The sequence below is a fragment of the Lethenteron reissneri genome, chromosome 55 (genome assembly GCF_015708825.2).
Source record: "Lethenteron reissneri isolate LAM-NWPU_2019-01 chromosome 55, ASM1570882v1, whole genome shotgun sequence".
NCBI classification, from domain to species: domain Eukaryota; kingdom Metazoa; phylum Chordata; class Hyperoartia; order Petromyzontiformes; family Petromyzontidae; genus Lethenteron; species Lethenteron reissneri.
In genome coordinates, this window is record NC_083833.1 from 2,235,258 (window position 1) to 2,254,564 (window position 19,307).

The 19,307-nt window shown below is 53.3% G+C and overlaps 1 protein-coding gene across 1 annotated transcript in view; it reads right to left on the reverse strand.

Annotated features, from left to right (window-relative positions):
• Window positions 1-652: 652 nt before the first annotated feature.
• The window catches only part of ATXN10 (ataxin 10), a 53,644-nt gene continuing 34,989 nt past the window's right edge, over window positions 653-19,307 (reverse strand). Inside the window, exon 11 of the mRNA XM_061574495.1 lies at window positions 653-2,102. Coding sequence (XP_061430479.1) covers window positions 1,909-2,102 — 194 coding nt within the window. The 3' untranslated portion in view covers window positions 653-1,908. The remainder of the gene's footprint in view (window positions 2,103-19,307) is intronic.

Sequence of the window (19,307 nt, forward strand, 5' to 3'; positions counted from 1 at the left end):
GATCACGTCAATGTATATGTGTCGTTAAACCCGCCACCACCCGACATATCCAATTAGCAAGGTTTGTCACGTAAACAGAACGTGCCAATTCGTTACTAGTACAGCACACCGGTGTGTTGGAGAGTAAATCCATATTATAGGGATTTTTGGGTTAGATCGCATAGATTGCGTAGATACGCGATCTAACCCCACCAAAAAACCTATATTATGGATGATATTGGTCGCGAAAGCCTACGTGTTTAACTAAATCCACAACATTTACAATTTGAGCATGTTTCCCCAGTAATTACAACGATCATCATCGGACAACCCTGGCTGTCGCCTAACAAAGATAGTTGTGATTACTGGTGAAACGTCGTTCTCACATGGGAAACGTTGTGGGTTTACTCTCCTACACACCGGTTTGCTGCTGTGCTAGCAACGAATTGTCAAGTTTCGTTTACGTGACAAACCTTACTAATTGGCTGTCGGGTGGTGGCGGGTTTAACGACACATTTAAATGTACTCGATCTAAGTCAAAAACCTCTATAATGCTGTATTTTGGCCGTTGTAAGTTATCCTGTACGAGTGGACACAAACATGTCTTGATATACAATGTTTGTTTAATTGCATCGAGGTGAACCCAAATGACCCCCTCTTCCTCCGGACACCCCCCCCCAAAAAAATAAAACCCGACAAATAACCATCCAGGCCGCAACAAACAATACCGCCGATTGCGCAACGCAAAAAAAAGCACGAGGGCGCATGCACACGCACGTGGCATTGAAATATTTATCTTGGTTTAGCCGACTTCCATCATCGACTCTGTTATGTTACACAGTGCGGGCACGACACCAAACTCAACACGCGGCGCAGAAATGCAAAACACCCCCCCCCCCCCCAACTTCATCCGCAGCTCCAGCCGCCCGCTACAATTATAGCTCCGGGTCGCGCCCGTGCCAGAGGCAACATTGTTGTTGTTGTTGTTTAACGAGATCGAGACGAGTGGATGTTTTCACTGCGAGGCTCGCGTGTTTTGCCGGTCGGTCGGAACAGGAGACGAGAAGAGATGGGCGAATCCAGCCCGGGACAACCGGGGAGGAGAGGGTGGCGGCGGTGAGGGAGGGGGGGTGGCGGGCGACCCCGTTTCCGACGGCTGGTCGACCGGCAGGACCCCCCCCCCTTCTCTGTCCCCACGGGCGACGTCCTCGCGTCCCGCAATTTGCATCAACAGGACACGCTTAGCACCCGTCACTTTTACACGCACGCGGGGGGGGGGCGGACGCACGCACGCGGGAGAGTGGACTTACTCGCATCGCACAACGCCGACGGTGCTCACCGTGCGCCCGACGCGCACCGCGTGGGGCTCACGGAGCGCGCCGGTAACGGCTCGCACATTTACAACCGCTCGAGCGCTTCCACGCTCCTTCGGCCAAATCTCACGTCGCTAACTACTAGCACCACTCGTTTACTAACACACAAAAAAGGCGCGATTTCAAAATCTCGTATTCCGTGAACGACGCGCAAACCAGGTGGGGGGGGGCGGGGGGTGGGGTCAGTACACGGCAGCGATCCGGTCTTGCCAAACACGCAGACGTCAAAGTCTGTGAATCACAATTAGCCATTCTAATCTAGTTCGATCAAGCAGTCAATCACGTCGCTCACGCCTAGCTATATTAAATATTAGTTTTTGCGGGTGCGCCGTTCTCCCCCAGCCCCTCTAATTAACTTCGCAAAACTATCATGCGCCCACATGACGCCTTCAACATGATGGTACCGTGATCTTGTTTAAGGCCATCATGATGGTCCCGTGGTCCTGTGTAAGGCCCTCGTGAAAGTCCTGTGGACTTGTTCAAGGCCTTAATGAAGGTCCCGTGGTCTTGTCTTATTAACTCCTTCACGAAGGTCCACGGGTCCTGTGCAAGGCTTTCACGAAGGCGGCGTGGTCTTGCTGGTGGCCTTCACGTACACACGGCCTTCGCGCTCCTCCACCCCGACCCCGAGCGCTCCCAGGAGGGGGCTCTGGGCGGCGCCCCGTCGCTCCAGCCTCCTGATGGCCTCCTGGTTCTCCACGTTGCCCTGGGTCAGGTTCCTCACGGCCAGCACGGCCCACTGCGCGATGACTGCAGTCGTCGGGGCGCGAGAAAGGAGGCGCGATGGCGCGTCGAGCGGTCAGGGGTCAAGGAGGTCAAGTGGAAAACGCATGCGTGCACGGACGTGTCTGTGCGTGCGTGCAAGTGCAGTAGGCCGGACAGAGCGGGAGGCCTACCCATGAGCAAAAGACAAGCACATCATCTTCATCATCACTGTGAGGGTTGCATAAACTGGTTATTTCACTTTTACGTTCTAATTGATTTAAAGTATTTGTATTTTGAGGATCCACGCATCTAGTTGTGCATGCGACAAATAGATTATTAAAAGTTCATGCTCCGGGATAACGATTTATGCTCCAGGCTAATGCAGCGAGAAAAACTGGACAAGCGAAACAGAACGAACGAGACAAAGACAACTGGCTGTGATTAAAACTTCAGACTGAACAACAACCGATTTTTTAATGCAGGGGTGCCCAAGGTTTTTGCTTGGACAGATGGATTGACGAACAAGCTAAGCCGCTGTGTGACCCACGGTGCCACCACTACTCCACAACCGTGAACCCTATCCGTGGCATTTTAAATAACCACTGGGGAGACAGATTATCGCTACAACTACCTACAACTACCTCACCTGGTATGAAGGAGGTCGTGTACATTTGGGGTTTGCGTGTCTCTCTCTCTCTCCGTGGCCGCGTGGATTTTTCTCTGGGTCTTTCGGTTTTCCCCTCCACATTTAAAATCAACGTCACGCGTTTAGAGTATTTGGCTGGTAAAAATGTACACACGAGAAGCCACTTTCTTGAGCTATATGTGGCCAAGTCACTTCTGAAAAAAGATCTCTATAGCTCAGTGGGCCTTACCTGATCAAATAAAAAATAGTTTATTAGTTATATCCGAGCTATATAGATGATACGGCTGATGTTAACATGCACAATAAATGACAACAGTCGTTTTTTTATTTATCCAGGAAATCCTCACTGGCTCTGAAGTGCTGTCGGTTGGATCGCGTGGGTTTTATTTGGGCACATTCCCACTTCCCCCGGCTTGAAAAACACCGCTTAAAAGAAAAAAAAGTGGCCAACGAGCCCAACGGAGGTTAAGACAAAGGTGCAGGCCTGCAACGGCCACCGCTGGCGGAGAGGACATCTGTGGAAAAGAGTTCATCGGATTCCTCCCGTCTAAATAAAAATATTTCGATAAAGAAAAGGTTACCAGAGATGACTCACCAGGAACGAAATTATGAAAACACTTTAATTTCTACAGCGGGTGATCCCGTCATGTGACGGTTTGCACGCCGGACTTGCAATCCAGAGGACGCGCATCGACCAGATATCCTGGCATGCGTGGCAGGTAAAACGACGCAGCAAGTTTCTCAAATCCCACCGCCCAACAGCATAAATGGGTGAAGCATGGTCGATCGTCCGGTCAGCCTGGCACGAGTCGTGCAAAATACCCTCGAACAACTCCCTCGGGCGGAGGCCATTCGGCAAGCGGCGGCGAAATTTAAAAACAGATTTTCTGAAGGCAAAGCCCTCGTGGTCTCGAGCAAAATCTCTGGGATGATCTCGACTCCGAACGTCAACAGGATATTTGATGATGGCCCTGCAAAGACAATTGGCTACCCTTGGTAGGACTCATCCTCAATGCAAATTAAACAAACGAATGCTGTTCTCGAGGAAACACGAGCCTGCAACCTTCTCCACTTGTAATTGTTTCTGCGGAGTCTCAGCAACTTGAGAACATTTTATTGCAACATGTGGGAAGCGCAATTTTATTTCGTATTATTGATACCCGCTGCATCCCTACGCACGTGGCTATTTCTGTAGGACCGCTTCTCGTGTTTATGTTGTAGTCCTATTCCCCGCTCGTCCGACGGGCACCGTTGGCTACGTATGGCACGAAAGAAGTTCAACATACACACAGTAAAACCTTGGCTTGCGAGTAACTTGGTCTGCGAGTGTTTTGCAAGACGAGCAAAAATGTAAAATTAATTTGATAAACGAGCGAGGTCTTGCAACACCAGTAGTACGTGTATACGCTTTGTCTGCCGAGCATCACGTGATCACAACTGATACACGAGTGCTTTGGGTTACAAACACGTTTCCAGAACAAATTATGCTCGCTATCCAAGGTTTTACTGTACATACATACAGGAAGGAACTGCAGGGCTGCTCCTTCACCAATACCCTGTAGGTCACTGCGACAGGATGCTCGAATCAAAGGGTCGGCTGGCAAGAGTGGGGCCTACCCACCGCACACCTACACTACGGGCGTCTTCATGTAGACAATCAAGTGTAGGTACCGCAGATACACGGTCCCCAGCAGCACTCACAAACACCCAATAACAAAGGCAGCTGCTACATAAAATGGGAATAATACTGAACCCCCCCTCCCGCTACGCGCACGTGGACACAGACACGCGGGCACACCCATGCACACACAAACACAACCAAGGACGCAGGGAGAGAGAGAGAAAAAAGCCCAAAATGCTGTGGAAATGAAAAACGGAAAACTTGTACACAAGCACAGGGGGGGTGGGGGGTCACGATTCGGGTTGAAAAGAGCGAGCGAAAGAGAGAGAGAAAATATACCCCCAAAAAACCTGAGTTCCAATTTCAATGCCAGGGACCCATTGAGGTGGCTCCTACCCCTCCCCTCCCCTCCCACCTGGTCGTGGAAATTTGTGAAATGTAAAAAAAACGTCAAAAAATGTACGTGCCGGGTTTACATTACGACAGCCTCTACATTACAGACAGTCCCGAGTAGGGGAAGATCGCCCTGTCAGTAAGACGGGCCGACGTTAACTACCTCGCCTGCTGAATATTTGGAGTCTGCGTGCCTCTCACTATCATCATCATCACGGTGGCTAGGAGACATTAACTCCCTCGCCTGGTATACAGGAGGTCGTGGGTTCGATCCCGACCCTGAGGTCTGCTGCTGTATATTTGGAGTTTGTGTCTCGCTCTCCCCAGGGTCGTGCGGATTTTTCAACCATTCAATTGCCCTGCTGCAGTCCAGCCAAGGGGAACCCCTCCCCATCCTCCTCAGCGGCAGCTGTCCCTGCGTGGCACAAAAAGGTGTACACAGCACCGGACATTAGCCTGCCATTGGGAGACCACAACAAGCAAGAAAACAAGACCGGAGAGAGAGACTTCGAGTGGAAGTGTGAAGACGAAACGCGATTATTCATGCCAAGGCTGCGGGGGGAGGCAAGGCGGGGGGGGGAAGCCGTTCCGTGGAACCGCGGGAAGGGGAACGGCGGGGGAGGGCGGGCGTGTCGTTACTACGAGCGAGTAAAAGTTAAGTGAAAAAAAAGAGTTAAACGGCAGCGAGGTTTTACGGGAGACAGACGCGAACGACAACTCCCCCCCCCCCACCCGTTCATCTCGCCGCCGTCTCCCGGTGACAGCGGCGTTACCGCGGGCGGGCGGGCTGGCGGGCGCGTAGGGGTGTGGGGGGGGGTGGCCGGGCACGCGGTCCCAGGCTTTTACTGCTAATAACTTTAACGATAACGTGCAACACAAATGAAATAAAAAATAAACCAACTAAAATAGCGCCTTTCTACCCACGCGTTAAACCATCTCCCACCGCTCCCTCCTCCGCCCCCCCCCGTAGCTGACGGCTTTTGCCGAGCACAGGGCCCGAAGGCCAAATACGCCAAGAGGCCAGCCACAACCAGCACTTATGTATGTTGTTGTTGAACTTTTTTCGCACCGTACGTAACCAACCGTGCTAAACGGAGGTGCGGAGGAAGCACAACAAACTAAACACAAAAAGCGGTCCTAAAGAAATTAGTTTTCAATCTAGATTTAACAAGTGCGTAGCTCCTGTGGCTTCCTAATATCGTAAGGAAGAGGCACGCTCCAGACGGCCGCAGAAGTGCAATCTGAAAAGCGCGCGATGCGGTGACCGTCTTTGGCTGTGTTCTCACTCGGCAAATGGACCACTTCTGTTAAGAGTTTCACGAGATGAGCGTTCATTGAAAGCGTGGCGGCTCTCGTCACGATCCATATCCACGCGGCTTCGTGGATTTTTTTTCTCTTATTCCGAAAAAAAAACCACACCGCGCCAGGAGACGTGGACACCGATCAGCTGGTGAGTGCTCGCGCAAAAGTGTTTTGCCCAACGGTGAGTGGTTGTGTGGTGCGCGCGTGACGCGTGAGTCCATGGCTATCCTGCGGTGATCGGATATAAGTGGCGAATGAGCGTGCGGTGAGCGAATGTGGCGAGCGGAGTATGTGGCGAGCAAGTGAGCGGTGAGCGGGTGCGCGGTGTAACGGATGTGTGGGTGTAACGAATGTGTGGTGAGTGGGTGAGCGAGTGAGCGGGTGAGCGAGTGTGCGAGTGCGCAGTGAGCCTGTGTGCGGTGTAATGAAGGTTAGGTGAGCGAGTGCGGTGAGTGAGTATGCAGTGAGCGAGTGTGCGGTGTAATGAATGTTTGGTCAGCGAGTGCGGTGAGTATGCAGTGAGCGAGTGTGTGGTGTAACGAGTGTGCGGTGAGCAGGTGAGCGAGTGTGTGGTGTAACGAGTGTGTGGTGAGAGAGTGTACCGCCCCGTTGCCGTGGTGGTGGCGGCGGCTTGCGCTGCCACCACCACCACCTTCGCTCTCCCGAATCCGCAAGTCACAACCAAACTGCGGTAAGGCCACGCGAATCTCCGCGCAGCTTCACAAAACACCGCCGCTCGGCGCTCAAACAAATTGGGTGAAACGAGCACCGATGTTAAAAATGTAAAACAAACAGCGGTGGTGACACGAGGCAACGTCTCCGCTAAGTGGTTTCGAGCCGTTAAGTTTTTTTCGGCTCGAGTTTTTTTTTATTGGATTGGACCAATGAGTTGAGATCAAAGATCGCCCCCCCCCCCAAAGCTATGCGCAGCGGCCTTCATAAACTTTAATAGCGTCTGTGCTCCCCCCTCACCACCTCTCCCATGCAACCCCCACCGCGCACGACTTTCACGAGCTTTCAACTCTCACGGACTTCCCTGGCGAGGGGCACCCCGGCCCTCAAGCCCCGAGCTCGCAAACTCCCGGCGCAACGAAACAGCACCACGCCACGCCGCCCCTCCCCCGAGGTCGTTTTACGATTCGTCTCGCAGCCACCGCCTTCAAATCAGCAACTGGCGACAAATAAAACGACCAACACCATCATCATCATCATCGTCACCAATATCACAAGAGGATAACAGCACGGTGCAGGCCGGAAAAAAAACCTCTCCCCCCCATCATTTTCTAAAAACACACAAAACTTGTGCGAGAAGCACACTCGGCCTTTTTTTGCATGCGTCATGCAAAAGGAGCCATCAGCGGCTCCCTGAAGGCAGCGCATTGTGGCCCTCTCGCGTCTTAAGAGGTCACTATCGAGCCAGGGCCGGCAGGCAGGCAGGCGGCGGCGGAGGTTAGCCACAGGTGGATAACTCTCGGCCGGGTCGCATCCATTACCGGCGGGGCTCATCAGCAAAGCTCGCACTCCGATGCCAAGTCTCCTTCTGGCGACCACAAACCAACGTGCGGTCCTAGTTTCCACACGACGGGTGCCCCACCAGCCCGGCGCGTGCCAACAGTCACCGCCCTGCTGACTGAGCTCCCAATGGAGGAGCGGGCACGAGAAGAGGGGAGAAAAAAAATATATATAAGCCTTTCATGTCACCACCTCAAATAAGAAGAGTCCACGCAACAAAACAAACAGCTCGTATCGAGTGACACAAACTATGCGATGATGAAAGTGGCGGTTTGGGAGATGTTGCCAGACCTATCGGGAAGACACTGGGGAGCCGTGCATTTTTAAATGGTCCGGATTAAAAACTCATTTCTTCTTCAGGACTGCTTTTTGTGTTTCGGTTTGTTGTCCACCTCCGATTAGCATGGTCGGCTACGCACGGTGTGCGAAAGAAGCTCAACATACGTACACACACACACACGAACGCGTCTCTCAGTGCTATCAATGGCGCGGGATCCTCTGCCACGCAAACACATGGGTGCCTTCACGAGCCACGACTAATACACAACCTCAGCCATGCGAGAGAGTGGCCGAGGCAAAAGGAAAGTGAAGCGATCCGAGGATGCGCATTCATTCATTCATTCGCCAGCGGCCCCACGCTACTGTGAAGCTCCACTGTGAATACGGAGAGAAGGCTTTTAGAAACGGTTCGCAGGCTTTGCCCAACGCAGCGCGTGACCGCCGAACGCTTTAATACGGCGCTGCGCACTGAATATTTTTTTCTTCTCTCGTTAATCGGGATTCAAAAACTCGTATCAGACAACCCCGGGGGGGGACACAGCCTGGAGCTAAGAAGGAAGCAAAGGAGATCCACTTCTTAAAGCTCCGTCTTCCTTCAAGCAAAGGTGTGCGGACCGGCATTGGAGCGCAGCGTACGAAAGATGCATCGAGGGAATCGAGGAGCAAACCCCCCCCCGCCCCCATTCCCCACAAGAGAACAATGGCGAACAAGCAGGAACGAGAAGACCAACGGAGATCTCCGCGGCGTTTGCGGCTCGTGGCGCGCGTTGGCCGGCGCCGACTGCCGACGCTTTAGCCCCACGTGCCGCCGGGGGGGGGGGGGGGGGGGGGGGCGCGTCCGAAACGTCGGCCACGGCGCCGAACACGACGCGGAAAAACCGACGACGACGCGTCGGGGGAGCCGTGCCGCCCAGCCGCAGTTGAGGAGCTAACGAGCCCTTTCCCGCTCCGAGACGTCACGTGGCGACGCACGTGCACGTCGTCGGGACGGTATCGGTTTCGACGCTCCGGGTTAAGAAGGCGGCGGGGGAAAGTTTCAGCTTCTGTCTCCGCTCTCCCTGCCGGGCCCCCCCAGACTTCGCACCCCCCCCAACCCCCGCCGGTCGCACTCAGCGAGCGGCAAGCGGCGGCCGGGCCGAAGGGCGACGCGGCAAGAAGGACAGCGGGGACGTGACGCGACGCGGGTTTCGCACGAAAGCAGAGCGTATCCCGCCACTCGGGCCCCCGTCACCGTCTCCTCTGAAAGATGAGTATCCCCCCCCGGCCCCCCCCACCACCCCGAAACGGGGGGGGGCGGTGGGGGGTGGTGGGTAGGGGGGGGGCAGGTGGGGGCGGCTTTAGCTGGCATGCTGCGGTGGCGCGCCGTGTTTTTCTCACCTGACTAAACCGCCCGCGGCCACAGCGCGCAAATCCCAGCCGCTGCCACAGCGGCAAGGTGCGGCACGACTCGCGACGAGGGTGGGAAAGGGACGGGGGGAGGGGGGGCGGGGGAAGTTTGCGAGTGAGAATCCCGAGCGAGCGACATGAAAGAGAGAGACACACACAGAGTGTAGTCGACATGGCTGCTCGTATTCTTTGGGGAGCAATGGGAAGATATTGCGCAGTCGAAGGGCGAGAAGAATCCCACGAAGAGTGAACAACATCACAGTCCCGGAAGTTCTCGGCAGATCGGGGTTAAGGACAGGGCTGGTGTTTGGGACAGGGATAAGAATGGGGTTAGGGCTCGCAACAGGGTTAGGGTCGAGTTGCAGTAAGGGATAGGGCCGGTGTTTAAGGATAGGGATTATAATTGGGTTAGGGCTGGAGATAGGGTTTGGGGTAGGGTTAGGGTTACAGGTAAGGATAGGGGTAAGGCTAAGTTTGAGGATAGGTTTCAGGCGAGCGATATGGTAATGGATAGCGCTACAGTCAAGAGCTATGAATATGGATAGGGTGTTGTGTTAGAGGGGTTTGGCATCGGGGAATGGTTAGAGATAGGCGCAAAGAGAATAGAACGAGCATTATAGTCATGGTTAACAAACCAGATGACAATAGGGTTAGGCTTAGAGGCACTCCGAGGCTAAGGGGTTAAGAACGGGATGAGTGTTGGAGGTGACCGAGTGGCTGAGAGGTCAGAGTGCTGAGCTGGCACCACTTAGCTCCAGGGTTCGAATCGAGGTTTCAGCCGCCTGTGCTCATCACGGATGGGCAGCCACCCGTGATTAATTAGGGGGTCTCTGGTGTAGCGAGTCCATGGTCTGAGACCAGTCACCAACGACCGTGCAATATTTATAAAATGCGTTCGCACTCGATGCGGTTAAATGTCAGCTTTGTCACGCAAAAAAAATGCCATAGCAGAGATGAGGGGAAAGTGTGCCCCCTACTGTGTAGAGGATTAACGAGACAACGTGAAGGATCTTGGCAGAAAAAAAAAGTTCTACCAAACAAACAAAAAACCGCGACAACACAAAGCGTGTGGATAGTGTAGCGCTCAGGAGTTCTACACTGGAGACTGATCACAATCCCCCATCATCACATCATCCTCGTCACAACCCCATTCATCACATCTCCATCGCAACCCCATTCATCATAACCCCAACACCACGTCATCGCCATCACTACCCCATCACCACGTCATCCCCGTCACAACCACATCATCACGTCTCCAACCCCGTCGCAACCCCCAACGCCATCACAACTCCAGCAACATGACGGGCCCAAAGCCATCGCAACCCAGGAGAGGACTCTTGCAAAATGAGACTGACTCCACTGACTTCACCGCACCTGTTTACACAAATATTCCTGCCACTATTTGAACCTCCGGGAAAGAACTCAAATTTAAATGCCGCTCCCCGACCGAGTTCGCGCATCACAGACGGCACCACAGTTGGGGAGCGCAGAGGTCTTTGCCCTCTCCGCACCTTACGTACCGCATATAATTCGTGAAGTGCTGCTCAGCGAACACACTGAAGCCAAGGAGATGTGGGTACAGGAGTACAGGGCAATGTTGAGGCAGCGGTTGAAACGCACATCCTTGGCGTGTTACACGAAGCCTACCTCTATCCATTCGGCTACAGTTCCTCCATGCAGTACATGCGGATTTTACCAAACTTAACATATTATTTTTATATATTCCGACTTCCTCTCCAATTTTTATCCCAAACGTGCGAACCGGAACCACGTCCACGTGGCAAAGAATCGGTCAACATGTCTCGCACAGCAGGGCCACCCTGGGTGCTACGAGAACAGCCCGCAGAAGCGGATATCAAAGAGCTACATCTGAGATGCATTCTGTAAGTGACTTCTGGTTCACAAAGCCAGAGGCAGCACTTGCCCACCCAACCTGTTACACTCCTCATATGACAGTCGAACTAATGTATTTTTTTTTTATCTCAAGAGCTGAAATCCAGCCAAATTACTCGCAAATTGAAATTTTACGCGGTGGCATTATCGTGAAGTCATTGGTGTCTGGGCCGAGACCATCATCTCGCTGTGCACTTCAGAAGCCGCTATAAATACAGGCGACTGAAACTCGGATTCGAACCCAGGTCCTCCACGGTGTCAGCTGAGCACTCTGACCTCTGAGGCCCCCGTCTGTGAAACAGTGGTGGCCACCGATGAGTGAGCCAGGCGTGATCCCACGCAGATCGCGATCCACATCAGATCGAGATCCACAGGAGGTCGCGATCCACATCAAATCGGGGTGCACTGCAGATTGCGATCCACAGCTGATCGCAAATCCACATCAGATCGTGATCCACATCAGATCGAGATCCACATCAGATCGAGATTCACATCAGATCGAGATTCACATCAGATCGAGATCCACGTAAAATCGAGATCCACACCAGATCGCGATCCACAGGAGATCAAGATCCACATCAAATCGCGATCCACATCAGATCGCGATCTACATCAGATCGCGATCCACAGGAGATCAAGATCCACATCAGATCGAGATCCACATAAAATCGAGATCCACATCAGATAGCGAACCACATCAGATCGCGATCCGCAGATCGCGATACCCTGCAGATCGTGATCCACCGCAGGTCGCAAATCCGCAATGAGGCCATCGGTTGGCGCCAAGTCTGGCAACATCTCAGGTGGTGATGAAACAGAGCACGTAAACGCGGCAATGGGTGTTATTACATACGCACGTGAGTGGACTTGCCAATGACTGATACCGGCGTGGTCAAGATCGGCCTCCATGGGGGAGGCTCGTGAAAGACGCGACTGGGCATTTGGAGGCAGCGTCGCTCCTCCTCCCTCCGCTGTTGTTGGAGGAGGGAGGAGGAGCGACGCTCACAACAACGAGCGGAGCGCTGGGCGGATAAAACTCAGCAAGTTGGCAGAGTAGGGGGACACAGGTGTTGCCTCTGCCGGTCATCTCAGTCAGTCATCCCATGGCACCTGCGTCTGTCCCCATGACATCCTGTCCGCGGAACTTTTTACACGTTAAGTGTACTCAAGGCGCACCTAGCCTGGCACAAGTGCCATGGTGTCATCACTGCCACTTAGTGGCGAACGGCGGTTGTTGTTATTATTTGCAGGGCGCCTATGTAGATGTTATTACAGACTAATAATGAGCACTCCGCAGTTTGAATACTGGGGTTGCGCAAAAAGGATCGCGTATTCCACGAAAGCGAAAGTCCTGAGCGACCTTCCACAGCGCAAGACGGCACAACGCTGCGGGGGGGGGGGGGGGGGAGGTGACGGGACGATCGCAGCCGAGACGACGGTGGACGCCTGGGTGGAGACCCGGACCTCCGTAGGGCGTGCGGCACCCACGCTTTGGCGGGCGCGTGGAGGTTTAGGGGAATGAGGCCCGCGCGATAAAATCTTCACATTACCAAGCGCGAGTGGCGAGTGTGCGTGTGGTTTTTAATCGGAACGTGCGGAGGGTTAGAGGGATTAAAAAAAACCAAAAACCCCATGATAGAATCTTTACACTCCCAAGTATGTGCGCTGTCGCCTCGACAGACCTGGTTTCGCCTGAGGACGGCTGCTTGCATTGTGGCCGAAACGTCGTGAGAATTATTTTATGTTTTATTTTTATTATTTTATTACTTCCCTTCTACGTGACTTTACCGAAAGAACCAAGAAGAAAAAAACAATTTGGGCACACCTGGTGTACGCTGCATGTTGTGACTGTGTGTGTAACGTAGATCACCTGTGTCTGTGTGTGTAATGTATCTCACCTGTGTCTGTACGAGAAAAAAACAAAGACAAAGGCAGAGAACGCGCACACCCTGTAATTAGCCCCCTCTGAAGCGAGTGGAGCGATGGGTGACATCATTCACTCGCTGCCAACCCCACAAAACCCCTCTCAGCAGCCGCCCAAATCCCTCTCAGCCACCACAATGCCCCTTCTCAGCCACCACAACGCTCCTAAGGCACCCAAACCCATCAACCACCCAAACCCATCAACCACCCAAACCCATCAACCACCCAAACCCATCAACCACCCAAACCCATCAACCACCCAAACCCATCAACCACCCAAACCCATCAACCACCCAAACCCATCAGCAACCCAAACCCCCTCTCAGCCACTGCGTACGTACAGCAGCCCCAACCCCCCCCCCCCCCCCCCCCACTCTTGCCTTCTCCCTGCAATGTCGTAAAGGGCTTTGGGGGGTCAAAATCGCCCCGACTGGACATGTTAAAAGGAGCTTGATAGCTCATCGGATTCCCCCAGTATAAATACATATTCTGCTTCATGCCAACACCGGCAAAAGGGCCCCCCCCCCCTCCCTGCAATCTCTCGGGGTGGTACATTGGCCTCCTCTTCCACGCTGGCCAGACGTCTTTGGAAGGTGTGCATAGCTCTAAACTAAACCATTAAACTAGTTTTTATCTTACCAGGTAAGCCCCACTGAGCTGTACAGATATTTCTCAGAAGCGACCTGGCCACAAATGATCACTCAACGAAGTGGCTTATCACGTGGAAATGTACAGCAGCCAAATACTCGAAACGAGTGATGGCGATTCTAAACGTGGATGGAAAAACCGGAGGACCCGGAGAAAAATCCACGCGACCACGGGGAAAACTTGCTAACTTCAAAATATACAAGCGTCAGGATCGGGATCGAACCCACGACTTCCCGGGCGGGTCTGGGGGCGGGGCCGGGGGCGGGAGGAGCGGGGCGGGGAGGGTGTGGGGGTTGGGGGGCGGGGCACTCTGCTGTCCAGAAGTTTGTCTGATCGACAGCTTAGCCAAGCAGAACCTGGCGGCTCACCTGTCAAAGTCTCAAGCCCACAGGAGGCGACATTGCGGCAGGTGCGTTCATGGACCCATCTGTGCCGACCCCGGGTGTCATCTCCAGCATCAGAATATTTATTTATACTGGAGGAGGAATCCGATGAGCTACGAAGCTTTTTTTCACAGGTGGCCACTCAGGGGCACGGGGTTAGAACGTTACAACAAACAGTATAAAAAAAAACGATCAAAGTGCAAAGTACGTGAAAGGTAAACAAATTACCCAAACACATACAAATACAATGAAACCATCCCCATCCTACCAAGCAAACCCCAGAGGTATGAACTTCTTTTTCAAAAGTGACCTGGCCACATATGATGGCTCAACAACAAAGTAGTTTATCATTTGGACATTCAGAGCAGCAGAATAATATAAACATTGTGCAGGTAAATTGGTTTTTTACCCTTCTATCTGGCAACAAAACTGACACTTTTTTTTACAAGGAGTCATGTCTTTTGGCGTCATCTGGTCCAACCCATGTGAGACTAGGCTCTAAGGAAAGCTGTCTCGGGTGTGGACCAATCAACTTCAAGGACAGTGCATATATTATCAGAGTTATGTTTTTTGTTTGCATTATGACTGCAGGTATTGTGGTCTATGCAAACATGACTCCTTATAAAAAAAAGGTGTCAGTTTTGTTGCCAGATAGAAGGGTAAAAAAAAACAATTATCATATTTTTTACTGGCAAATCAGTTTCCAAAGATTGTGCAGGTAGTCCGTGGTTCCCTCCCGCAAAGCGATTCGTTCGTAACAAGACAAATCAGCGAAGCATTTCCCCAATGCCTCCTGCACGGTCTCAAGGCTCTCCCGGAGGTCCTTCTGGATGAGCACCGCAGAGCGGCAGCAGGAGCGACGCCGTCAAGCGGAGGGCCCGAGGTGGGAGAGACGCTGACGCTGACGCCGGAAGGGCAAGGGAAAGTCAAAAATGTATTCCATAAAAAATATATTTGGTTCACAGAACCGATACACCCAAAAATGGGGGAGGGGGTTAATTTGTAAAAAGAGGCACATCCCATTGATTAACCCGTGTGCTTATTTACACATTTATTTATTTGTTTCGTACGCTCCATTGCGGCTTACAGTCAATCCCAAAATCGCCTGGCTCGGTCCGTGTTTTGAAACGGGTCCAAAGTGTCAAAACAAATTCCTCCGCTGCCCGTGATCCTGCAGTGAGAAAATCCGCCCACCAACAACCCTCCACCTCTCACTGCCTGCTTCACTCCCCCAGCTACCCTCCCCTAACCCCCCCCCCCCCCAGTGCTGCCACTCACCACCCAAAAACTAATCCACTCCCTCGCACACTCCCCCGCCCCGCACCCCCCCCCCCCTTCCACGTCCGACCCCCCACTAATGTGGCACAAACGCCCGTGCAGGTTTTCACCAACTTTAGAATGATCACACATGGCCATGGAGCACCACTCGGGCAGGGTGGGGGGGGGAAGGAGGAGAGTGCCGTGCCGTTAAGAGGGACAAATAAACTCAAGCTAAACTATTTTTTATTTTACCAGGAAAGGACCACTGAGCTATATTCAGAAGTGACCTGGCCACAAATGATCGCTCAACGAAGTGGCTTATCATGTGGGAATTTACAGCAGTCAAATACTCTAAACGCACGTTGATTCTAAATGTGGAGGGAAAAAAACGGAGGACTCAGATAAAAAATCCACGCGACCATGGGGAGACCATGCAAACTCCAAATATACAGCAGGCGTCAAGGGGTTGGGATCGCACCCAGGTTCTCCTGCACACCAGGCAAGGTAGTTAACATCTCGCCACGGTGGCGCCGCTACGAGAGAACGGAAGATACGCCATTAAAATGTGAGCGGCTCGCAACCACTGTGCGCCACGGGTGTCACGAGAGATGCGAGAGATGCGAGAGCAAGATCACCGACATAGGGGGGGGGCTCAGGTCCCGCACGTTGAAAAGCCCCGGGCCGCGATCGACTGCTAATCTACCCCCCACTCGCCCCACACCCCCCACCACACCAACCCCACCCCTCCGCTGCGCTTCTGCATCGCCACTCACAACTCGTTAAGGGATCCGTCCATTAATCCGCTTAATCTGGGAGGCCCCTCCCCACCGATCCTGGGTGGCCGAACGCACGGCGATTTTTAACGACAGCGGCGGTAGCGGCAGAAACAACAAAAAATAAAAGAGATGGGAGGGGGGGGGCGGCAAGGGGTAGGGGGGGGGGTGATGTTGGACGTTGGAAAAGGAATTCCTGAACGCGGCAACCTCCAATAAATTCCGCCGCATCAAAAAAAATAACATCGGAGAAATGCACGAGACAGGAATTCCGTGAAAGGGAGGAATTGCAAACAGCGAAAGGTGAACGCGTTTTTTTTTGTTTGTTTAACACTACAACTCGGCCTCGTGGACAAATTATACGCAGGGCTCGGTCGGCCAGCAGTCGGGGAAAGTGGGGAGGCACTCGTGTCAGAAGTTCCGTCGACCTCTAAAGGGGGGGGGGGGGCAAAAGAGGTGCCGCGGTCGATGCTTTTCCACCGCGAAAAGGACTCGATTCGTCACCGATGCCGTGGCGGAAAAATATATAAATATTGATTTAAAGCTTACGTGACTGCAGGGGTTCATATTCTTGGTTCTTTCGGTAAAGTCACGTAGAAGGGAAATAACAAAATAATATAAATGCAACAATTAAATTCTCACGACGTTTCGATTGCAACACAAGCAAGGTGATGATGATCAGGTGATGATGATTGTTTGTGTTGCAATCGAAACGTCGTGAGAATTTTATTGTTTAATTTGTATTCTTTTATTATTTCCCTTTCTACGTGACTTTACCGAAAGAACCAAGAAGAAGAAATATAAATATAAAGCACGAGCAATTGCCATCTACCAATGGCGGCTGGCTCGAACGATGCAACGGTGGTTGCTCCCTCCCGCTAACGATTCCGAGCTGCTAGCCGAGCGAGCGTTGTTAAGAGAGAGCTGCGGAGAGAGGCAGCAGGCGACAGGCGGGCCCCCCCCCTTTGGTTGGCGGAGCAGAACAGAGGTGAGCCTGGCAGGCAGGTAACGCCGCCGACGTAAACAGGTTTCTTTTTTTTTCCTTCTCCTTCTCTCGGCGCGCCGGCGCAGGTGCCAAATATAAAAGGGGAGCTTGTTTCGCGAGGGGCGTTCGTGTTTCGCTCGTCGACGATAACGCACGGCCGCTTTACTCCGCGTCCCCCCCCCCCCCCCCCCCGCCACCTTCCCCTTCTGGTTTCTGTGATAGACACTAATTGAGGCCAATTATTAGTGGGTGGGAGAGGGAGGGGAAAAAAAAAATCGCCAACTTTTTTCGCCTGCGGTCAAAGCACGGGGGAGTCGTGCGACGGAACGACCGTCTGCATTTCTACCGTCGTCACTTTTATCACGATTTCCCCCTTGTTCCAGCTCGTGCCTGAGATAGATGCCGTTAACCCGAGGATTGCTTCGTGTGAAGCGTCCCGAGGTGCGATTGCGTTTAGGCGCCGCGCAAAGTGTGAAACCGTGCTGCATTAAATGTTGGCACCGCGTTAAATCGCTCACCCGCCCACCATACCGGAGATCTGTTGAAAAAGAGCTTCTTCATAAGCTCATCGGATTCCTCCAGTCCAAATAAAGATTCTGGGAGGATTTTCACGCAAAACACCGAGGAACTGCTAAACACGGAAAGAAAAAAAACACTTGCGAAACACGGGGGCACACACCCGCCCCCGCCCGCTCAAGCACACAAAAACCCTCCCTCCCCCTCGCCATCCGTCCCACTTCAGCGGCTGTATGAGAACTCCTCCGACGGAGGATACCGGGCGCGGGGGGGGGGGGGTGTGGGGGGGGATCACCATAATTGGTGTTTTGTGAACTTAATTGTGCCCTTCTTGTGGGAGCCGCGGTGAAACTCGCCCCCCACTCGGCGGCCGTCGTTAGCCGGCCACCCTCCCCTCATTAGCCCAGGCTCGCAAGCGAGCCGCCCGGCCGCGTCACGCACGCGGCCCCTGTTCCGCGGCTCTCCCAGCGGGCGCGCCGGACCGCAGCCAAAACACCATTGTTGGGGCCGCCCCCGGTATTTTGACACAGGCCGATTGAGTGGCCAAGAGGTGGTTATAATAAGACGCTTTTTTTTTTGGCCGAGATAAAAACCGGACGGCGCGGGAGAATTAAACAGAGAGTTGGGAGGGGGATGAGAGGGTGGGCGGGCAGGGATGGCGGGACGGATAGAGGGAGGATTAGATGGATGGAGCGAGGGACGGAGGGAGGGTATGGAGGGAGGATTGGATGGATTGAGAGAGGTGCGGTGTAGCACACAGAGAAGTGAAAGGGATAGAGGGCGGGCATTGAAAGGAGCTGGAGGAAAGTTGGGATGTGGTGCAAATGGGGGCCACGGTCGCTGGGAACGACGCAGGGAGGGAATTCCTTCGCTCCAGGTTCTTTATGAAAATTTTGTTACAAAGTCGGTGGCGATAAGAAAAAAAAGAGGGGTTTTTTTATTTTTCCCAAACCCAAATTGATGATTCTGATGCCAGTTTTTTTCTCTCGAGTAAACAAAAAAAGAAGCATCAACGCTTACGGACGACATCTATCCGTGACATCCCATGAGCCAGCATCGTTCTTGCCAGTGTTGGTAATTACTGCATCAACAACACCTGCATCTAACCGCTGCCAGTTGAGGGGGGGGGGGGGCAGAGACAAAAAAGGGTCCAGGGTCGAACTTGCGCTTTCGTGCCCAGCCATGCCGGCTAATGGTGAGCGGCGGCGGCGGCGGTGGCGTCGTTAGGCAGAGGCCTCCCTACGGGAGTTAGGGTGGGTGGGTCGTGGGTGGTGTAGATGGTGGGGATGGCTGGGGTGGCGAGGCCTGCGGGGGGTAGCGGTGGTGTTGGCGGTGGGGGTGTAGAGGATCATGGGGAGGGGGGGGGGATGGGTGATCTGGCCACCCCTGTGAGAACTTCAGCCCATCTGCATTCCTTGCCTGTCACTGTAAAGCGCTTAAACAAATAGGAGAGGAGAGGCCCGCGAAGCTCAATCGCAGCGGGGGACGCAGCGGGGAGCGAAACCTGCTCTCCCCGGTAACGAGGTCTCATCGGCCAACAACGGAGCGTGCTAATTGTTGCCAATTAGTGAGCGTCCTATTGGTTGCAAATTAGTGGGCGTGTTAACGACCACCAATTAACGAGCATGCCGATTAGCGGCAATTAATCAGGCCTGCCAGCCACTGCCAATTAACGAGCGTGCAGATTACGCCCGATAGGAAGCGCGTTAACTTCCACCAAATGAGAA